The sequence below is a fragment of the Papaver somniferum genome, unplaced genomic scaffold (genome assembly GCF_003573695.1).
Source record: "Papaver somniferum cultivar HN1 unplaced genomic scaffold, ASM357369v1 unplaced-scaffold_16, whole genome shotgun sequence".
Classification (NCBI taxonomy): Eukaryota; Viridiplantae; Streptophyta; class Magnoliopsida; order Ranunculales; family Papaveraceae; genus Papaver; species Papaver somniferum.
Window position 1 is genome coordinate 2,163,466 of NW_020625486.1, and position 22,393 is coordinate 2,185,858.

Below are 22,393 nucleotides of genomic sequence, written 5' to 3' on the forward strand. Positions count from 1 at the left end.
AATAAGGAGGAAGCTCAAAGAGTTAAGGATTGTCAAGGAATCAATACAGAAAGGAAGAAGAAGATCATATCAAAAATTATGTCTGGTTATGAATCTGATAGTTCTACCGGATCCCAAGATGAGTCATGTATGTTGGCTTACAACCTTCAGGATCTAAAATAAACCAAGTGGATACCTTCTGATAGCATGGTAAACTATATCCATGGTTTTGAAGAACTAAGAACCAATCTCATAATAACGGTTCGAAATCAAGATTGGCTGAAGGATAAAATTGAAGAAACAAAAGTTGATCTTGCGCAAGCATGAAGGAACAAGTTGAAAAGGTTTAAAAAAAACAAGAAGTGGTTGCTGGCAAGTCTCTCGAGACATGCTTTAGGAGTTTGAACACTGAAGAAACGCCAGTGAACAATCAGAGCACCACTAGAGATTAAGTTATATGCTGTAAAACTTAATCATAAAATAAACATCAATGTTTTTGATTTATTTCAATTATTGTATAAGGTCTATTTTCAATAAAACTATCATTACTATTTATGAATAAGAATTACTATTTTAATTTTTGTGTGATAGTTTCGGATTACATAGCCTGTGAATGAATGTCTACATTTTTGATATGTGTATTCGGTTTATGAGATGTCTAATTTCGGTTTTCACTAACCTTAATATTCGATCTCATATGATGTGTCCCTTATGATTTGTGTAGCTTTTTGATTTAACGGGATTAATTTCTAGCCCATGTTGGTAGGCTTTATCAAAGGATCATAAGGTGTTCCGATTGAAACTCATATGTGAAAAGTCACAATATGTTGAATCAATTTGTGTTTACATGAGTTTTGTTTAGCATAACATAGTGTTTCGGGTTTTCAACTTTTCCTATTGGCACGCATTAGTTAAAATTCAACCTTTATTTGGTAAAGGTTGTTTTTGTTGTTGTTCTTGCGAGAGGATGACAACACATTTGGGGGAGAGTTCTTATTTGAAGTTGCACTTAATGATATATTTTTCTGGGAGAAGAGGCTGCGGAATATGACGTAACGCATTTGTTAGTTAATCGTTTTCCTATTTAAGAAAAGCCTGTTATATTGCACATATTTTTCTTTTGCTTAACAAAATTTCGGTACAATTAATATGTTCCATTATAATGTGTATGGATTGTTTATGTGATTCAATTGTTTACGGTTAAGAAAAACTGTGCCAATTTATTTGGCTTCTTTTTTTGTATCTTCTTTATTGTTGGGTATCAAGTTTTTTTTGCTTAACGAAATTCGGTGCAATTGCGGTGTTATAATGTGTATGTTTCTTTCAACTGCTTCCGCTTAAGAAAATAATTGTGCAAGAAAAATCGATGCAATTTCGGCATTCTCTATATTTCTCTTTGAGATCTATATTGTATGAATGTGAATCTATACTTGACTATTTCGATAGTTAAAGTTAGGTTGGTCTAAGCTGACAAAGGAGTTTATTAGATTAAGCGGAAGATACTTTGTCAAACGACTCATCTATATCTTGTAGCAAGATTGATTAGAGTGGTTGCCAAACAGATTCTTCCTTTGTTGTTTGGAATACGATTCAAAGAACTTGTTATTCACGTGCGTGACTCTATAAGTCGAAGACGTAGGAATACTGAGGGAACTAAGTAGCTAGAGGTAGTCCGAACCCGTATCTCAGATAGACCCGAATACTTCCCACCTCTATATGATTGAATTGGTATGTTACATATACTTTGAATTGATATATGTTTCCCAAATTATTTCATTAGTTGTCTCATGAATATGTAACTTGCGCAATGTAGACATGAGAAAATAAGTATGAGATAAATGAATGGGTTATATCCAAGGCCAAAGAGAAAAATGTGTGTTGGTTCAAAACAGCCAAACCATTCTTAAAATTTTTAAGATGACTGGCGAGAGAAAAATGTGTGTTGTAACTCACAAAGAAAAGGATTATAAGTATGAAAAGAAGACGACGAATTAACATAAATGTAATATAAGGAAGTGTGACTGCCCATTTAAGATTGTATTGAATAGGGAGTCGATGCAAATCGGGGAGTGTTCCCAATGGTCGGTACAACCATCCGTTACCCCCACAATATTATTAAACACCCTCCATATGCCCGGTTGAAACCACATCAAATAGGGACAGTCTAGAAGTTGCATGGTAGTAGACCTCTTAAGATCCTCAATAATCCAAAGGAGGATGATAAGGATAACAAGTCGAACAAATGTCCTTTTTTTTGTTTGACTAAACTCTCTACGTGATCTATTAGCATCATCTGAAACTAAAATTATATAGATGAGGAAAACAAGTCGATATACTACTAAGTATGAATTACTAAATTTACTTTCATACCTGGCATAATTTTCTTCTTTTAACCTAGCGGGTACGAGTATCCACTAGATTTGTCGACTATGCACCCGCGTCCGATCTATTATTTAATGGATTTTCAAAAATGGATCGAATCTACTCATGAGCGAGTTGAGTGTCTACCAGCCAAATTGTCCATGGATTAGGTAGAATTGGCAAGTTGGACTATCCATGCTCACCCCTAAACTTTAAGCTTCCAAAGCTTACACGTTAAAAGTTATAGTACAAACATAAGGCCGAGGGGTTGGGTAACTGAGTAAATACTCAAATATATATAGTTGCCAATCCTGTCTCAGGAGGTTGAGATGTTCATGCCTAGGCCGATATATAAATTTTCACGGCGGTTTTTGCTCCATACATGGAGGGTTCTAATTTCAGGTTAAGGATGTAAATTGACCAAATCGAGCAGCTTGGCCCGTTCATTAATCCAGATAAGGCCCGATTTGCTTCATATTCAGCTACCCAAAAAACCCGTCAGGCCGAACATGCCTGTAATTATTTTGAGGCCCTAAGAGCAATTGCAGTGGACGAGTAAACCCAAATATTTGGTCCAGTGGGCTGGCGCAGTGGGATAGACTATCGATCAAAATTTGATCAAAGAGTAAAAACCAGACCAAATTTGGTCGGCGACCAAGACCAAAACCAAAATATAGTCAGGCGTTTATATAATCTCCGCCTACACCACGGACGTTGATATAGTCTACGTCACTCATCAGGCACTCGTATAGTTAACGCCCAACGAACAGGCATTGGTAAAATGTACGCCTGGATGGGGCGTTGGTTAAATGTACGCCCCGTCGGGCGTACGTAAAGTTAACGCGGGCAACAGGCGTTTATATTCTTAACGTCTAAAGAGAGGCGTTTATATAGTCAACGCCTAAAGTTTTAAAACTTTAGGAAATTTGCTTGGGGCGTTGTCTTTATCAACGCCCCATTTTTTTTTTTTTTTTTTTTTTAATTTTTGAACCCGGGCGAACGTATAATCTCCGTCCCACACAGGCGTTGCTATAGTTCACGCCCCATACCAGGCGTTATCTTTATCAACGCCCCATACCAGGCGTTATCTTTATCAACGTCCCATGCCAGGCGTAATCTTTATCTACGCTGGACGATGAAGCGGACTTTATATCAACGCGCGACCAAATTTACTCGTCACCCGCTACGCCACAGGACGGACTAAACCCAAATTTGATCTTTTTTCTTAGTCTTTGGTCTTTAGTTATACTCGCACCATTGTGGACGCTCTAAGATTGCCCAAAGCCCATTTACTAACAAGGTAAGGCTAGGCAGTCCAAACAAGTTACAAGATTTTCGTGCTTTTTAAGTTTTGTAATAACTAGTTGGTGTTTGGAATTTGAGACTGAAGGAGCTATAGTTTGGAAAAGTTTTATGCAACTGATCCTCAAAATGTAGAATAAAAATAAAAATAAGAATTTTAAACTGCAATAACTAATTTCAATGAGCCATAGTTTAAAAAATTCTTATGCAATTAATCCTCAGAGTGTAGAGTAAAAATGAAATAAGGATTTTAAACTAAAATATAACCAAGATGCAACTAATCTCAACATAAAACTAAAGCTCTCATAATAATTCAAACGGGTATCAGGTCGGATTGTCTGGACGGGTATGCTATTAAATTAAAAAAAAAAAAAAAAAAGCCCGAGCCTGCCCATTTAAGCTAACCAGGCCATTGCCAAACAGTCCATAACGAGCTACAACAGGTTTTGGGCTCTTTCGGGTTCAGACGGGTACAGCCAGATTGAGTAATTTCGTGCATATTTACGCCCTAGTTTCAGGTAGTATAATTTGTGAATGGATTTTGCCCAAATAAAATAATTCACTCCGAGGACATAGGTATTCACTAAAATTTAGACTTTGTTGCTTGGTGGCTAGGAATTAATACCGGTGCCGGTGAAGCATTATGGCATATGATTACAAGGAGGTAGGAGACTATCAAGGGTTGTAACTGTGGGTAAGCGTAAAATAAATAGATCCACCATTCAACACAACTATCAATTTTGAAGCCTTGAAAACTTCCTTGCCAGTTCTTTGTAGTAACTGATATCATACGTTTCAACACCTTTCGCCTGTGTGTTCCTCATGGAATATATCTTCTTCCCTTTTACGGGGTATCCCTCATTTGCTTCAGGGGATTTCTTAATCCAATTCTTCTTCCTTTCTACTGAGATCCAACCCTCAGTTCCAGAATTCTCCACACTCGCTTCAACAGTGTTGGAGTCTTTAGCAGTTGCACTAGCAATTGAGTTGCCACCACCAATCGTTTCTCCTACACTGGAGTTGACTGCATCATCACCACCCTGACCTTTTTCTGCCATTGATTTTACTCCCTTAGTCATAATCTCTTCTTCCCTAGTAGATAAAACAACTTCATTCCCTGCATTTGAAGTTATGTTCGAGTTACTTCCATTTGCTGCCACTACATCTACATTTCCATCCCTTATATCCCCTGAAATGTTGTTCCCTGCCCTGTCTCCATCCTTCGAGGTATTTCCAGTTGAAGCCTTGGAAACTGCAATCCCAATCCTTTCATCGAAGTTGCAGGCGTCCTTGAACAGAATGTCTACTAGTTCATCTTTATAATCCTTTGGTTCTTCCATAACCCACTGGTCAAAACGATAGCCATGGTACAGTGAGTTCGATTTTACCAGTTTTGCCAGATAACGCACAGCTTCATTCTTCCCTGAATCCCATTCAAAAGTTGAGGGACCTCGCTTTCTTTGGAGTGTTTCGATGTGAGGCACCAAATTTCTCACGTAAACCTCTTTCAAATGAGGGACAGTTTTCAACGTACATACCGCGCAAACAGTTCTGACCGTTTTGCTGTTGCAACGGCAACCGTCACAGGCAGCCTTCCTGAGAAGCTGAGCAACTAATCTGGAATTGCACAGCACAGTAGGACTAGAACAGCCATGTTTCCTAGCAAGATTGAGACCATCCTCTAATCCCTTCAACACGTGATGAAGATACGATAGTCCATACCGTGTGAAGTTGGCTGAAGCAGCTATTGGCATTGCAGACATGTCGCGTACAATAACTGTGTGTCCTCCGAAACCTTTTTCTTTATTATAGTAACCGTACACATGGACCAAAATATTCTTGCTTTCTTTTGGCCAAGTCTTCTTCCAAATATCCTTAGGGGGCATGCTTAACTTGAGAGCATCCACCCCTTCAGCAAGTTCAGAGTCACACTTGTCATCCTGCAAAACATCCTTGTTGTTATAACGTCATCCAAGTATATACTGTAAGATGATAATGTTTAGCCGTGCCAGGTTTCTTTTTATTTAAAGGTGATTTTTCGTTTCCATCTCATAAGAGACATGGAGGTCCCAAGAGCAGTAAAAAAGTAGGGTACTCAAACTTTTGTGTAGGCTACATACCGTGAACTTTCGCTTGTCGCGAGTTAAATGCAACAAAGTGGGTGCCACATGCGCACTACAGGAAACCTGGAAATATATATAATATAGTTCAAAAGACAGAACATGATTTACTCCAAACAAACTAAGAAAATTGAGCTAACGGATAACTATTTTAGTATCATGAACCTCGACTGTGTGCTCCCCGACAAGAAATTGAACCCTCTGGGGAACCATTTTACTGCTATTATCATGTTCTTCTGTTCCCCAACCATACATCTGAAAGGAAAGAGCACGTCAGACAGATTATTACAGGTACAACTTTCTTCTTGGAAAACAGGTAACAAGCAAGACCACTTTGTACGAAACACGTACAAAAATCAATGCAAGCGTCCTTATGTCTCTATGCAAAGGCACATTAAGCAAATAGAACTGTAGCATAAGCCACTGCAGATGTATATATGTTCCCAGTTAGACCAAACTACGAAACTGGAAAACATAATAACTTCATGGTGAATGCTGTGCTTCACATTTGACACAACAAAATATTTTGATATCTAAATCTAATTCCTATTTGGATTAGAGACTCTTGTAAGGACTATGTTCAATGATTTTCTAAGTCAAATACAGCACTATTCATACGAAGTTGAGAAGCAAATTTAAACTTCGATTTCCCATCTAGAAAAAGTAGATTAATGCTATGTATTGCAAAAAGTAACAGCAATGATGCACTACTAACAGAAAACTTTATAACACGAGATTAATGCCGTGTCATCAATTGTGCTGAAGGCACAAGAGATATACACATTGATAATCTCTCCTGAAGGCAGGGGAGGTGTGGCACTGAGTGTTATAATCTAATACAACACACATTATATGCACCCATCACTTTGCTTAACTGAGAAATTGGGACATTTTAGGAAATTGATATTAAATTCTCAATACATACCACAGTGATTCAAGGCAAATGAGTGAGAAGAAAAAGAAAACTTCAGATGTCGTTCTGTTTCCATATTCATAATTTAGTTTTAAAATTTGTCACACATACCACTCTCATATGATAATACTTCACCAATTACTACAAACCTCCAGTGAAACTACGTCACATGACAGTTTATGTAAATATTGTACCATATAAATAAAACTGAAAAATGCCGAGTATAAATTTTTAGTACTCACCAGTTCTGAATTTGGTACTCCTCGTTCACTGATAGCTGCAGAGATATCTTCATTCAGGCGTTTAGTCTTATCGTCATCACATGTATCATCATTTTCAGAGACATAGTTCTCTTCTTCTGAGTAACAATAGTCGATAGAGGAGATACAACTTTCGTCTATGTCAAGATAACTGCCAGAGGAGTCATATCCTCCTTCATTATCAGAATTATTCCCGCTGCCTCCTCGAGAGGTATCTTCATCGTCATACATACTGTAGTAAATCAAGAGGAAAAGTGAGACCATCAAGAAAGACATAGAAAGCAGCAGCTAATACTAACATGACTCGGTTCATAAAACATGAGCTACTACAGTAGTAGAATTGACCCAGCTTCAATATTACATACATATGCACGACTGGTCAGTGTAAATTACATAAAAACAACTTAGGGTTTTCATTATCTTACATATTTTGAAGAAACTAAGGGGAGAAGATTCCATGTCCTCTTCTAATAGAGTTTAATAACAAGATATGCACAACTGGTCAGTGTAAATTACATAAAAACAACTTAATCAGGGTTTTCACTATCTTACATATTTTGAAGAAACTAAGGGGAGAAAATTTCATGTCCTCTCTCAAGAGAGTTTAATAACAAGACTGATTGTGATCAATTCTGGACCCTGATTTAGAATAGCCACAAAAGTAGGGTACAAGTAATATGCAATAGAAAACATTAGTTTTATTGCTTTAGAGTAGGAAGTTTACAACGTTTACCTTTTAGGATTTTCTTCCCTAGGTGTTGTTTCTTCCTTCCTCCTAATTTGTTTTCTGCTAGTATGTCTCTAGTCTTCTGCCTGTAACCCTCTACAAGCACTCTAGGTAACTATTTATATGAAGTCTATGGTAAAACCAGTCATAGTCAGATTAGGCAACCCCCTTAGTTTTGGTAACCTTCTAGGAATAGAAGTCTACTTCTAGAATTAGAGAGTAATTCACAATTCTATTTTGAACCTAGGAATAGGGTATTCTAATGGGCACCTAAAAACAGACCAGATTGATACAATCAAAATACATAGCCTTAGCTTTCCTGGCATATAAGCTAACCTATCTGCACAACTAACTTATATCTAAACAAAAACAGCAGCAACATTGGATTTGATCTCCTCCCCTACAAGTAAGTGCAGAGCCTTAATAAAGCAGTATCATTAAAAAAAAAATCAATCAATCAAAGCTCAAACGAAGAAAATTCAGATAAATTGCGGAGAGGAGACATAGATATTTACCCGAGAAAGTACAATGATTTCAAACCCAACCCTATTTCTCTTTTCTCGTGATATTTTATACTAAACCCTAGGACAGATTGAGATGTAAGCCCGGTCCAATTAGGGATGGCCATTTACCCACCCAAACCCATCCCCGTGGATACCCGCCCCTATTGGGTAGGGTTTTACCCGTACAAACGGGTTTGGGGTTGGGTATGGGTAATACCCGAACTTAGTGAAGCGGGGATGGGATTCTAGGTCCCCGCCCCATATCCGCCCCGTACGTTCCCATTTTAGGATTTTATATTTTTATTAATTATTTATATTATATTTAAACTAAGATATTATATTATATTATATTATAAGAGAAAAGGTAAAAGTATAAGAAAAACTTAAGATATTTTATACCTTCACAGAGAAGTTTTCCGGAGTAAAATATCCTACCACCAACCTTTTCTTTCCAAGTTTTTGTGATATTAGATTGTCATTAAAAGAGTGGAAAAAATCTAAAGTTGGTGTGATTAAGGAAATGGCATATGAAATGATAGAGAAGTTTGAAGAGTATTGGTTTGTGATCAATGGAGTAATGGCCGTAGCAATTATGTTAGATCCAAGGTTTAAGATGAAATTGATTGAGTTTTATTTTCCACAAATTTATGGTCAAGCTTTTTCAAAAATCGAAATTGATCGAGTACGCGATTTATGCGTTGATTTGGCGACGGAGTATGAACTGAAAGTAAAATTTGCTGAAACATATGTTAGCCAAAATGATTTGTCTTTCACTTCAGAGATGCATGGTTTTAACGATGACGTAGATCCTTTGGAAAAGTTTGATATGTTTGTCTCTAATACTCTCCTACTAGTACTGTTAAGTCAGAATTAACCAATTACTTAGAAGAAGATCTTTTACCTAGGATTGGTAATTTTGACATACTAGCATGGTGGAAGACAAATGGGATTAAATATCCAGTCTTGCAGTGTATGGATAGAGATATTTTAGCGATTCCAGTTTCAACGGTAGCTTCCGAATCAGCTTTTAGTACCGGAGGTAGATTTGTGAGTGTCCAACGTAATAGACTTCATCCAAAAACGTTGGAAGCTTTGATGTGCGCTCAAGACTGGCTATGGGATATGCTGAATGGTAATGAAATTCTCTTTTTATTGAAATGTTTTTTTTTACATTTAATACATCATTATGGTTATATGATACACTTTCTTATTTTGGCTAGGTGGATCAAAATTCGATGGTGAAACATTTTGGGAAGAAACTGAAGCAGACGATGAGGTGATCAACATGGAGGAAGATACTTGATAAGAAATAATTAAGAACTAAAATGAGTGATGCTCGTTTATAGACCATTTTGTTTTTCTTTGCTTGTTTTACGATGAATTTATGAGTTTGAAAATTTAAATTATTATTATTATTATTGGTTGAACTTAGGTATTGATTATTAAATTAACTCATCATATTTGAGCTTAATGTTATGAGTAACCCGTAAAAAACCTGCCCCGTACGGGTATTTCCCATACCTGCCCCGTCCCAGATCAAGCGGGTAATGGGGAGGGTGTGGGCTTTTTTTTTTTTGAACGGGGCAGTGACTGGGATACAAGATCCCCGCCCCATACCCTCCCCATGACCATCCCTAGGTCCAATCAATCTTCTAAAGAAGACGCGGTTATATCTTATGATTAAAGCACGAACGATAGAGTTTTCCGCAACAAGGAAAAAACAGTAGAAAGGGTTATTATTCAAGTGAAGGATTCCTTATTCAGTTGGGCGAGAGTTCATGAATCCTTTAAGCATTTTAAGTTTGTATATTTCATGCACGGTTGGGAGGTTTTTAAGTAGTAACTAGCTTCAAACATGTAGTAGGGGAAATGTTTTTTTTGTTCCATGTTTTACACTCCCCTTTACTCGTTTTGTGTTGTCCAGTTTGAATAGCTGTGTGTTGTTTCTTTTAGTGCTAGCTCAGCACTCTCTAGTGAATGAATTTTATCTTCTCCAAAAAAAAAAAAAACTTAACTATCTTCCCTAATCCTAACCGAGTTAAACTATATTTCCAAGTTTAAATGGCGTTCCAAATCCTAACTACATTTCAGATGTAATTGTGTTTTTCCATGTGTTCAGACCAATTTATATTCTGCATGTCAAATATAGAAACCTGGTAGATGTTCAAAGTGAAAAAACATCGCATAAGAGAATTAGTACACCCGCCAAAAAAAGATAACTCCTTAGTTCATAAACGCAGTTAGAAAAATAAAATAAAAATTGAAAATTGTTGAAGCTTCTATGTTATTTAGCCAACAAATCTAGATATGGATGCTTTTTAATTACTGAGTAGCATATACCGGCAAATGTTGAGAATGAAATTGTTTCATAATGTGCATTACCCGGTCTAAGCCCACTTAGAAGATCATTCTGTCATACGTTAAGTAGGGACTGGAATTTCGACTATAGGTATTCTACCAGCAAAATCATGCATTAATCGGTCTGTTCCCACTTAGAAGATTACTGAGTCATACTTTAAGTTGAATCCGTATAGTGGAATTTCTTACTGTAGATATTCGGATATGAGTCTTGCTCACAGTGATGAAACATGATGTCTTTGCCATATTCTTGCTCCGGTAAAATATAATCGAAAGAAGTTTAAAATGAAGAAAAAAAGTAAAGTTTAAATTGCTAACGTTATAAAGGGAGATTTGTTTGAAGACAATTGAAGATGGGCCTGCTTATAAGCTATCTCATTGGTATATCAGTGCTTGCTTATTTATGTACCAATGGTTTATTTCAAATGAATTTGCCCGAAGTGGATGGAATATGCACACAGATTCAGTCTGTGTAATATTCACCCTAAATGATAATGAGATATAATATACGCAGATTTGTAAAGCCATCTACCAATGAGATATAACTTATAAGAGACAGTCAATTATAACTATTATTCAAATTGGCTAACTATTCTACGAGAATTGATTAGGAAATCTGAATATGCATGTTTTCGGACTATTACAGAGAGAATAGATTTTAGTTAATAGAAAGATCAATTAGGAATTGGGGAAAGCTTGAAATGCAACAGTGATGAATGAAATTGAAAAGAAAATGATTCTGATTGTGCTAATTTGGGGAAATTTGAAAAGAAAATAAGGGGGGAGATGAGAAAGATGATCATGCAACAGAAGCAAATGAAAGATGGAGATGGGTATTTAGATTGTAAGAATCTGCGAAAGAGGAATTTCAGGTGTGTAGTTGAGTTGAAATTGTTATGGTGGGTTACTCGTATTACTAACACGTTCCCTTCTTTAAAAGGATTGTATAAAAAAATTAAAATTTGTTATTCTTTACCTGTATTTCTCGATTTTAAATTTTATAATCAACTGTGAATTTCGATGAGGATAAGAAAATTTATATAAATAATCACAACAATAATTGTGTCTTAATATTGAAATAATACTATGATGCTAGTTCATTTGGGCAAAAAAGTAGTATTCAACAAAAGATACACGTATCGAGAGAGGCAATGGTTCCCCCAGAAGCTGATGTACGATTATTTTGTTCTCAATTATGTGTAGTCTGATCAAAAATTCCAACGTCGATATTGTATTTCCCCGACATTTGGTGCTAAAGATAATTAATGAGCTTTGTCAGGTAGAACCTCGATTTTAATTATCAGTTTGATGTACTGAATATTGGAAGTCATAGTCCTGAACAAAAAATTACTTCTGTCCTAGGGATTCTAGATCACGGGTGTCCTTTGGATTCGGACTATGAATACCTTCGTACGAGGAAAAAAACTTTATTCAAGTACCTCTCATTTTTTTAAGAAGTAATATTAATCGTTTTGGATCCAACGTATTTACGAAAATCAACAGAGGAAGATGTTACAGTAATATTAAACCAACTTTGGATAGGGGATTCCCATGAATGTTGGGTAGTATGACTGTATTGGTCGGTCAATATGAGGGTCATTACCCGAAAAAAATTGTTATCAAGAAGTTGTTGCTTCTAATATGGCACGCTTTTTTTGGTCTTCCGGGTTCACAAAATGGTATTCATGTTTTGCACAAATCGCCTATGTTTTGAAGATCTAAAGTATCATTGATCATAATGGAACAAGCTTACCAAAGTATAGTACAATGAAATTTTTTAACATGGAGTTTGTTAATTAGGATTCTTGGAGATATTAAAAGACTTGTAGTTTAAGATGTTTTGAGAGACATGTAAGTTTATAAATTTTGAGAGACTCTCGGATGAATTTCACGAGAGACTTGTAGAGATAAATCTCATTAATTTGCATGGAGTTTTCACGTAGTGCGGAGACAAACATATTGACCAAATAATAAAAAGTATATTTGATCATCAAAACTAATGATTTTTATTTACACCGTTGAGATAAAAATATACTATCAAATAATTGATTTTTTATAATGACTAATAAGATAATAGCTAAAATTCGTTTATTTGTTGTCAACATGATTGTAATTCTTTTTGATAGAAATTTCTATTATATAATAAACCATTATATGTTTGTGGACTGTATTAAAAGTGAAGTTATCACTTTTTTCCTCATTATGTGTTATCGCTTCCATTAGTATTTTTGGAGATATTTAATTATTCATATATTATTTAAAAGAAAAGAAGAGAAAAGAATTATAAAGTCTCGCAAAATATCACCTATTTGTGAGAGATTTCTTTCAAGCCTGTTCGAACTAAAAAGTCATTTAAAATCTCTCTACAACTCAAATCCTTGATTTCAAAGTTAACATCTTATAACAGGGAATTTCAAGGGTTTCCTGAAAGTCTTTATCAAATAGCAAGGATTTTCAGAAACTTGAAAAATGTATTGATCCACTAACATGAGATTTTACAACTCTCTAGGAATATCTAGAAATCTTAGTTCACCAACTGCTATAAGTTACACGTTTTTAAGAGAATTATGATCTTGATTAATTAAAGATATGATCTTTAAACAAAGATCTATATAAGTTAACCTTGATTATTCAAGGGTTTTCTCCATTTGGTTCACGAGCTCAAAATTTTTTTTTTTTTTGGGGGGGTAATTGGTACCGTCTCTTACAAAAATATTGCGAAAAAAAGTTATTAAGATTGGATCTCAAAATTTTTGGAGTCAATGTCTGGTTATGTTGTTCCACCATGTTCCTAGAGAACAAATTTTTTTGGCTGATAGACTCTCTCAGGTTACAACAGAGAATTAGAATGTTTCCAAAATGAATGGTCTCCTGGTGTCTCATTAACAATAGAACATCTCATACATTTTGATTGCGAGATAAGGAAGAGAAATTTCCTTAGTCCAAATTATCGGGGTGCGGATCCCCTGTCCCATTCTCCCTGTGCCCTCATGTCCCTCCGGTTATATGCCAACACGTGTCATTATTTACTTCCCTTACTTTTCACGTTCAGAGGATTTAGTTATTTTGAGAAATATTAGGTGAAAAATAATAATTTTCCTTCATCCAATTACACACCTGTATCTTCATCTTCTTCTTCTCTACTGAACTTTGTCCACCTCTTAAGCTTACTGGCTTTGAGTTGCATAAGTTCAAAACATAAACAAATACAAGATTGATAAAATTTTAATTCCTTGTGCCGTATTAACCGAAAGATAATCGATTTCCTTTGTTAGCATTAAGCCAATTCCGATCCCATATCTCCCGGCACAAATACTAAATTGATTAACAAGATAATCTGATAGCTCACTAGAGTCACCAGATTCTTTGCTAAACAAGATGCGTCAACGTGTATCGTTTATCGTTTACTAATGCCTATGCTCTATCGGTTGAAACTTATGTTATTTGTGTTTCTTTACTTATTGTTTACAAGTCTTATAATCAGGATTGATGGATCATCTTTTCAATATCTAATTGCATATCGTAACATGGAAGCTGTTATCAACCAGACACGACCGACATAGTTGACACCTTTCCAGGATTATTTTTTTTGTTCTCGACTTGGTTTAAACTCTCATCATTATGATGTATATTTTTTACACTAGGAACGAAAGGAATACAAGAAGTACAAGGGTTTCCTACAACTATCAATAGTAGAATCATTTCAAAAATGATTAAAAATAGTGAAACGGGCGGCCGGAGCTCGGACGTTGGACAAGATCATTGTTGTGTTGTGGTCTTTTTGTGCTTTTAAATCACCACTACAAATAAAATGATGCTCAATTTTCAAAATCTGTAGGTTTGTTATATGTATGTAACCATATGTAACAAATTTAGTTGTGATGAAAAAAAATAGATAACTTTCATTTGTTTTAGATGCATTTGCAGAGAGAATATTTCAAACTCAACTCATATGTGAGAGATTGGGAGATTTATTATAAGAGTAATGTTTTTATGTTTCAAAATTCAAATGGTGAGAATTTAAAAACCATAACCCACTTATTATCTTGAGCATTTTATCATTCCCAATAAGCTAATGTAGACTGGGTTAACAGAAAATCAAGTGATCATTTGAAGCCTGGATAACAGCCGAATGAGAACTTTTTATATATATAATGATGAACTACTCGTTTTATAGAAAACCAACATGCAAAATTAATTAAAATTATATCAAGCTTGTCTTTGTTTATGTTTTGAAGTTATGCAACTCAAAGCCAGTAAGCTTAAGAGGTGGACAAAGTTCAGTAGAGAAGAAGAAGACGAAGATATAGATTCAGAATTGGACGAAGGAAAGTTATTATCTTTCACCTAATATTTCTCAAAATAACTAAATCTTCTGACCGTGAAAAGTAAGGGAAGTAAATGATGACACGTGTTGGCATATAACTGGAGGGACATGAGGGCACAGGGAGAAGGGGGACAGGGATCTGCACCCAAATTATCGAAACCAAAAAGGTATAAATGTTTCTGGTGTGGTTATTAAGTACATGACTTAGAAGAGTGTATTAGTGAAACTTATGTCTAATGTCCGCATTGCAGACCACAAGTTTGATCTCTTGGATTATAAGTGTCAAGGTAGTCTACAACGAAGAAAGAAGAATTCTTACAATATTTACAAAAAGATAGACAATGATCATGAGAAGAAAATGAAGACGAAACAGATAGAGAAAGATATTGAAAGAAAAGATGAAAAGCAATGTAGAAAAGAAGACATACAAGAAGATGATCGTTGGCTTCGAAAAATTTGCACCCAAATCTCCAGGGGTAGGAAAATACTTCAACAGTCGTGAAAAATTGGATTAGCATAACAAAGACAACCACCCAAATCGTTCACGCTAGAAAAAAAAATCAATTTCCTCTGATGGTAAACATGTTTTTCACTTTTGATGGATATAATTTTTTATATTAGTAGTAGCAAGTTTTTTTATTACAAATATTTTATTTCCTGCAGTAGATGTCATAGATCTGATAGTTTGAAAGATAACTAGTGTTTGTACTTAGAAGAAAAGAGGTGTCATTAACATTGTAACTTCCCTCAAATTTCTAATAAGATATGCCTTTTTTATATTTATTGTTCTTTTTATTGAAACAGAAAACCTAACTGCATTACTTTCTGCGGTTAATTCTTTAACCCACTTGTCATACCGAATGAAAATCTTAGTCCCACACTTAATATCCCATATTTTGACAATTGAGTTAGTATTAATACGCACAATAAGTATATATTACTTGATAATTCAATGCATTATCAATTATCAATTACATTTTTAGTAATTCTTTTGTCATGTTTATTTTTTGTAATTCTTTTAGTAATACTCAAATACAGTTTTATCCCACAAATACTGCGAGAAAATCGATCAATACTTTCTTATATAAAGGAGAATCCTTAAATCCCATGTGTCGTTAGGACATTCATTTTCAGAAATACTCATAAAATAGAGCGTCGTGTCATATACCAAGTCATGCCCATATGGCAAATTCAGTTATTGTATTTGAAAAGATATATTAACTGTAGATGTTACCAGACAACAAGATGTTCTACTTGAAAAGATATGTCTTTGCATTATACACCAAAATATACATATATTGGTTAGATATTGTTACGAAATACAATGAAGGAGAAGATATATGTTTTCCAAAATAGCTTCCTTCAAGCAACAAAACAACAACAAAAAAAATTTAATTCAGGCGAGATGTTTTTGGTGATGTTTGCAGACGAATAAATCCTGAAGATAAGAAGTTAATATAGTGGATGAATCCCAACAGTCCATATGGAGACACTAAGATTAACTTAGTGAATATGAAGAGAATCGAATAAAAGGTGGTCAAGAAGATAGTCAAAATAAATAAATATTGGAAATATTTTACCATGCACATATCGAGAGCGCTTCAAAAAACAAAAACAAAAAAAATCATCGATCTGGAGAGAACCTCTACCTACTTAGGTTACTCAACATACTGAAACCATAGAATTTGAGGAATTGAGGATCACATGTTTGAAGTCGGGTCTAATTGGGGTTGAATTTAAAAGTCAATTAAAAATATTAATTCTATCACATTGTCTTGTTACACTCTTACATCCACCGTAGTCGTGAAAGACAATCTTAGCCACGACAAAGTCATCTGTTATTAAAATAATCACTACATCTTGTGTGTCAAAAGACTGATGCATTGGTACTTCAATCCACAGTAATGTGATTACGCGCATGACACATCTGTAAGAATGTCAAATTAGTTAATATACAAAAATTATTTAAAATATTTTAGAAATGATATAATTTATTATTGGTGGTGGCCATCCTACTCCCAAACAACATTTGAGTACATCAACAATTGTAACTGGTTTATAACATACTAGAAAAAGGTTATAATTAGGACCGGATATCCTCCCCTAACTATGAGGGAAGAAAGAAACAATGAAAGTACACCATATTTAAAAGCAACAACAACCAAGTATAACTAACCATTTTACCTTGATGTACTAAAGGTCTTAATCCCAACGTAATGGTGAAAACCACCATTTTGATCACTGCCTGATCTATTAATGAAGATTAAATTTAAATAAAAACAGAAATAACTTAATCGGTTATATTCTTTGCAAGATGGTTCGATCGATTATCATACGGCAAAGGACATCTGATTTTCTCGATATCAGATAGACGAAAGTTGTAATATTCGAAGGTGTAAAGAGTAAATAGTCCATATTGAGTATAGACCTTATATATTCATATGCTAGAAAGAAATCTTACACACAATTATTCAAATATTCAAATACAAAAATAAAACTATTATGCTATAAATTTTGCTTATATAAACTAAATCAAAATATATATATAACCTGAATTTTAAAGAATATCTAAATTAAGAAATTCCACTATACCGACTCTATTTAAAGTATGATTCTGTAATCTTCTTAGTGAGAATATACCGATTAATGAACATTATGAAATATCATTCTCAATATTTTTTTGCTGGTACAATATTCTCAAGATATGCAATACTTAAAGTTGAAAATTCCACTGTATTCTCTACTTAAAGTTTGACAGAACGATCTACTATGTGGGTATAGACTTAGTAATGCACATTATGAAACAATTTGATTCTCAATATTTGTTGGTACATGATAGTCAGGAATTAAAATGATTTTTCTCACTAATTCTATATTTACATGATCGCTACACGCGACATCCATCTTGATTTGTTGGCTATTTATTTAGCATAGAAGCTTCAACGATTTATTTTTTTTTAATTTATGCGTTAAGTATTCTTTAGTTACTCAAGGTATGAAATCCATGGTACTCTCTTAAAAAACATCGTTAAATAAATAGCATTTGATCGCTATGCTTGCTTGTTGTTGAGGTACTTTTAGTTGTTTTTCTCGTCCACGACGTGGCTTCTGTGCAAGGATCATGCTTCTTTATGTGCTTGTTCACATTCTGTGTTGAGTCAAATTTACCTTCGTGTCTTGTTTACTTATTTCAAGATATGCTTTCCTTTCCAAGGACCGTTCCTGTCAAATTTTAAATATAAAATTACTTAGTGAAGGTTGATTTTTACTTTTGATGGTCGTATTTTTTGTTGACGACGGGCTTTCTGCGATATAAAACATGCTTCTATTTGTGCTTGTACATGTGAATAGAAAATTATTAGCAAACACTATTTTCTAACCGCATTTATGAGCTAAGGTACGAACATTTTTGCGGGTGTTCTAGTTCTTTTATGCAACATATAAATGTATGATTAAATTCAAGATTTTGCAAATCCTAAATGAAAATTCGGTTTAAGCTTTGAATATGCGGGTAAATATTAATTAAAAAAATTAATATGTAAAGAGATTTGCAATATGGGTAAACACATATTACCTTGGAAAAATGCAAAATAATAAGCAAAAAAAATATCATACGGTGGGTGATAAAACAATATCTAAACTCATCAATTCAAATGCAATATTAAAATACTTATAATCTTGCTTAAGAAGGTAGAAAGCTAGTAAGTAATGTAAAAATTAAAAATTTGGAGTTTTCTACTATCATAATCAACATTTTTTTTTACCAGATCTAGTTCAAAAAATAACAATGCTAGTTCATTTTATCTTTCTCGTGACATCGTCGATTGAAAATCAAACTTATTACTCTCCTTACAAATTCAAGTTTACAGAGAAAGTACCTTGTAAATACTGGGTTTTTTGTCTTTTGGTGCTTAGGATTTATCCATAACTTGGATTTGGTATAGACAGCTGTCCAGGTTCGAATTTGGTACCCAAACCTTACGTTTACTCTGTTTGACAGTCGTGAAACTTTCATTTTTTTTTGACTTTTTTTACCGAGTGCGTTTAGCGAATTTTACCTTAACTTTAAAAAATATCATCATATTTATCTAAACAATTGTAAACTATAATATTGTACATATGTAAAGTCGAAAGATTAGCTTTGAAAGAAGAACTAGATGTACGACAAAGATCATTAAAAGTTTATATCGGACCCTTCACTAATTCCTTCCTTTGACCCTTCGTCATTGTTCTCTTCTTTACTTCTCGTAAAATGTACTTTTGAGGCAATCTCTAATTACTCGTCGAAGAGTTGAAGACGTTGTTACAGAAATTCTCGGACGTCCCACAAGTTTTGATATCTCAAGCTTGTTGTCAATTTTAGATGATCAAAACTATATCTTTGTTTGGCTCTAAAGGTTGAGATTTTATTGAAATAAAAATGTAACAATGCCCAAAAGATCAATCCCCATTTAAAAAATTTACAAGCTAACTACCTTCCAATGAGTAACAATTTCTCGGAAGAATGTAGTTCTGAAAAATTTTCCTTCACCCACCCCCCCTACACACCAAATATAAAGTAATTTTTTATCTATAATGACTTCAACTTGATGTCTTTTCCTAGCCATAACCCTCTTGTTTCTCTCATTCCGCAATACCCAACAAATTGCACAAATTACCTAAGGCCAAAGTTTCCTCCCTCTGTTTTTCCCCTCCTAAACTGCCATGCTTGAATAATAGAGCGAGCTTGCACCCATCTTATATTGTACCCATTGATGAAATAACTCCAAATGGCATGAGACAATGCACACTGCAGCATAAGGTGATCCGCTGTTTCTTTATTGCTCGATTTTATGATTCGATTTTTACTAAGTATTAGCTTGAACTCGTGATTTCTTCTTTGCAATATCCATCATAGTACTAAAATCATATGTTGATACATGAAAATAATTACCCCTTTGTAAGGCCATGGAGTCCCTAAAGAAGTAAGCCTCTTAGGAAACTTGGGGATTGAGGCCCAAATCCAATAAGGTATATCCATGGGGATGAGTAGGATAGGGAAGCAAATCAATGAGGAACGGAAGGTCATATTGGGAGGAATGACAATAATGGTAACTAAGAAGATTCTTATGACATGTGGCATGATGTCATGAAAACAAGGGTTTCGGGAAAAGCCTATAAAAGAAAGGACATAGTACAATTGAAAACAAGCTCTCTCTCATGATATTCTAGGAAACGGTGTTGTCATTGTTGTGACTAGGACATGTAGGACCAATCTCACTTTCCACCATTAAAATCATCAACATTGGTTCAGTAGATAAAATGGTTGATAATATGAGTAAATATGATGATCAGTCTTTATTTATATTTTATGATGAAGTTCCTGTAGATGTTTCATTTGTTCCTCAGAGTTCATTCTTCAATCTTCAAGGTCGATAGGTGAATTCTGATATTCAACTACCATGCTTTATTCCAAGTTCAAGAATATGGTAAATCAACATATAATTTTGATCAACTAAATTTGACCACATGACAATACCAAAACTTGTGAGTTTGACCGACCGATGCTCTAACACATTCAACATCTTCACCCACTAAGTTAATAGTTATCTTTTATCAGCATGGTGATTTTGTTCACAAACGTTGATACCTAGGATTTGCGACCATCGTGTCATTCCGATAATTATCAGTTGCTTCATTGAAATAATCATATAATGGTATATTATATTCTTTTTTATAGAAGTGTTATCTTTTTGGACCTGTTGTTTGGTGGCTAATATTTATATTTGGTGCATAGATGCATTATTGCGTATGATTGCATATCCACTTCAATACTTTTTTTTATATAGGATAACGTATACCAAAATTGCTTAAAGAAGACGATGATGCTAAACAAACATTTATTTTTTGCATCTTAACTCAAAGACACTTATTTTTTTCGACGGAAAAGTTCACGACGAGACAAGGAATAAAAAAAAGCATATCTACCGATACACTAAGCTCAATAAAAGAGACTTAAAATTCCATAATCTGGTAGGTTGGTAGTTAAATTACAACTCTCACATGTTCATTTTTTTTTCTTTTTTTTTTGCGCTAAAAGGTTAGGAATTTACTCAAAACGGAAAAAGTGTTAAAAAAAAGTTAATTATCCCGAGTTTCAAATATGTCATACAAATGCGTCCCTGGTACTTAAAGTTACCAAGAATGGTGAAAAGAGGCATATAGCCATGTTGTTTCAGATGATTTTATCAATAAGTAATAGGGGAGGAAACTCATACACTTCATATTAGTTGATTGTTTGCGTTGTAATGAATTTTATATCAACAAACACACATTCGAAAACAACATTAGATAATGCATATTTGTAATCATGAAAGGAGTGCTTCTCACATTGCTCCATCTAATCGAACAGAGCATTGATCAACTATACTAAACGGCATCTTACAGAGCATTTTTCTGCAACCAATAATTACTTTGATTTCTCTATTTTACCTGTTTTCTTCCTTAAGATCAACCTTGATTCTTCTCTGGTCATATGTGAATGAAGCATTCTTCGAATGCCAATATCTTGGCTTTATTTTACATGCTCGGCCTCTTGCAACTCACGCACAAAACCTTATATCTCAGTTCTACTTTGTCATTCATTTTTATAGGTATCTCCAATACTCTAAAAATATCTTCACACGTCTAAAAATTTAAACTTTTATTTTCTCTATTATTCAGATTTGGAGATTTCTATCTAAAAAATTCTTTTTTACTAATGGAATCTACAAGAATCTCGTCAACTTTCACGGATCCTAACACTATTTTACAACTCGACGGCATGAAACTTCACGCTTTATTCTAGCTATGTCTAGATCTGCTAAGACATTACCGTTCTACTAGAATAACATCGGCTTATAGCCGTCACTCAAGTTCGTTATAAATATAAAAAGTAAAAATAAAAATATCACGACTATCAAAAACGAATGAGCCAAAAAAAGAAAAATGAAAATCACTTACAATTTGACATCAATCTCTAACCGAGTCAAACACCGACTCAGATTCAAATTACAAATCATATTTTCTTCTTGAAATTATTAACAATATGATTATATACAGAAAAAAATGGACAAACCAAATCAAAATACCGTCACAAAATGAACAGACAAACAATGTGACATCTCACTCGGATCGAATCACGGGCCTGAGTTAAGATCCAGATTCCAAACCGGATTATTATGACTTAAACTATTTGTTAAACTCTGAATCTAACAACAATATTCTTATTCCTCTTGCAACGTGACATGCATTCATGCAGCAATAAAATCCATATCACCTCACCTTTATCTCGTTGGCTCTAAAAATCCCAATCAAAAGTAGCCGTTGGATTTCAGAAATCTAGCATCACAGGATAGATTAAGTCCGCATCTTGGACGCCTCTTGAACGTGGATCCAAACGTGAGCGTTCCACGGAATCAAGACACTTGGTGATTATTTCTGCACCGAAATCGTTTCTCTCTGCGATTAAAAACAGTTTCTGAAACTTTCTGTTCTGAACCCCAAAAGAAGATGAGAATATATG

General features: G+C 34.4%; 1 protein-coding gene across 1 annotated transcript; it reads right to left on the bottom strand.

Moving 5' to 3' along the window:
• Window positions 1-4,191: 4,191 nt before the first annotated feature.
• On the bottom strand, window positions 4,192-8,198 carry LOC113337319. The gene is made up of 5 exons (XM_026583027.1): window positions 8,178-8,198; window positions 6,918-7,167; window positions 5,928-6,017; window positions 5,763-5,828; window positions 4,192-5,582 (listed from the first exon to the last, which is right to left on the bottom strand). The coding sequence occupies exons 2-5, from the start codon at window positions 7,164-7,166 to the stop codon at window positions 4,377-4,379; spliced, it is 1,611 nt and encodes a 536-aa protein (XP_026438812.1). The 5' UTR covers window position 7,167; window positions 8,178-8,198; the 3' UTR covers window positions 4,192-4,376.
• Window positions 8,199-22,393: the final 14,195 nt, after the last annotated feature.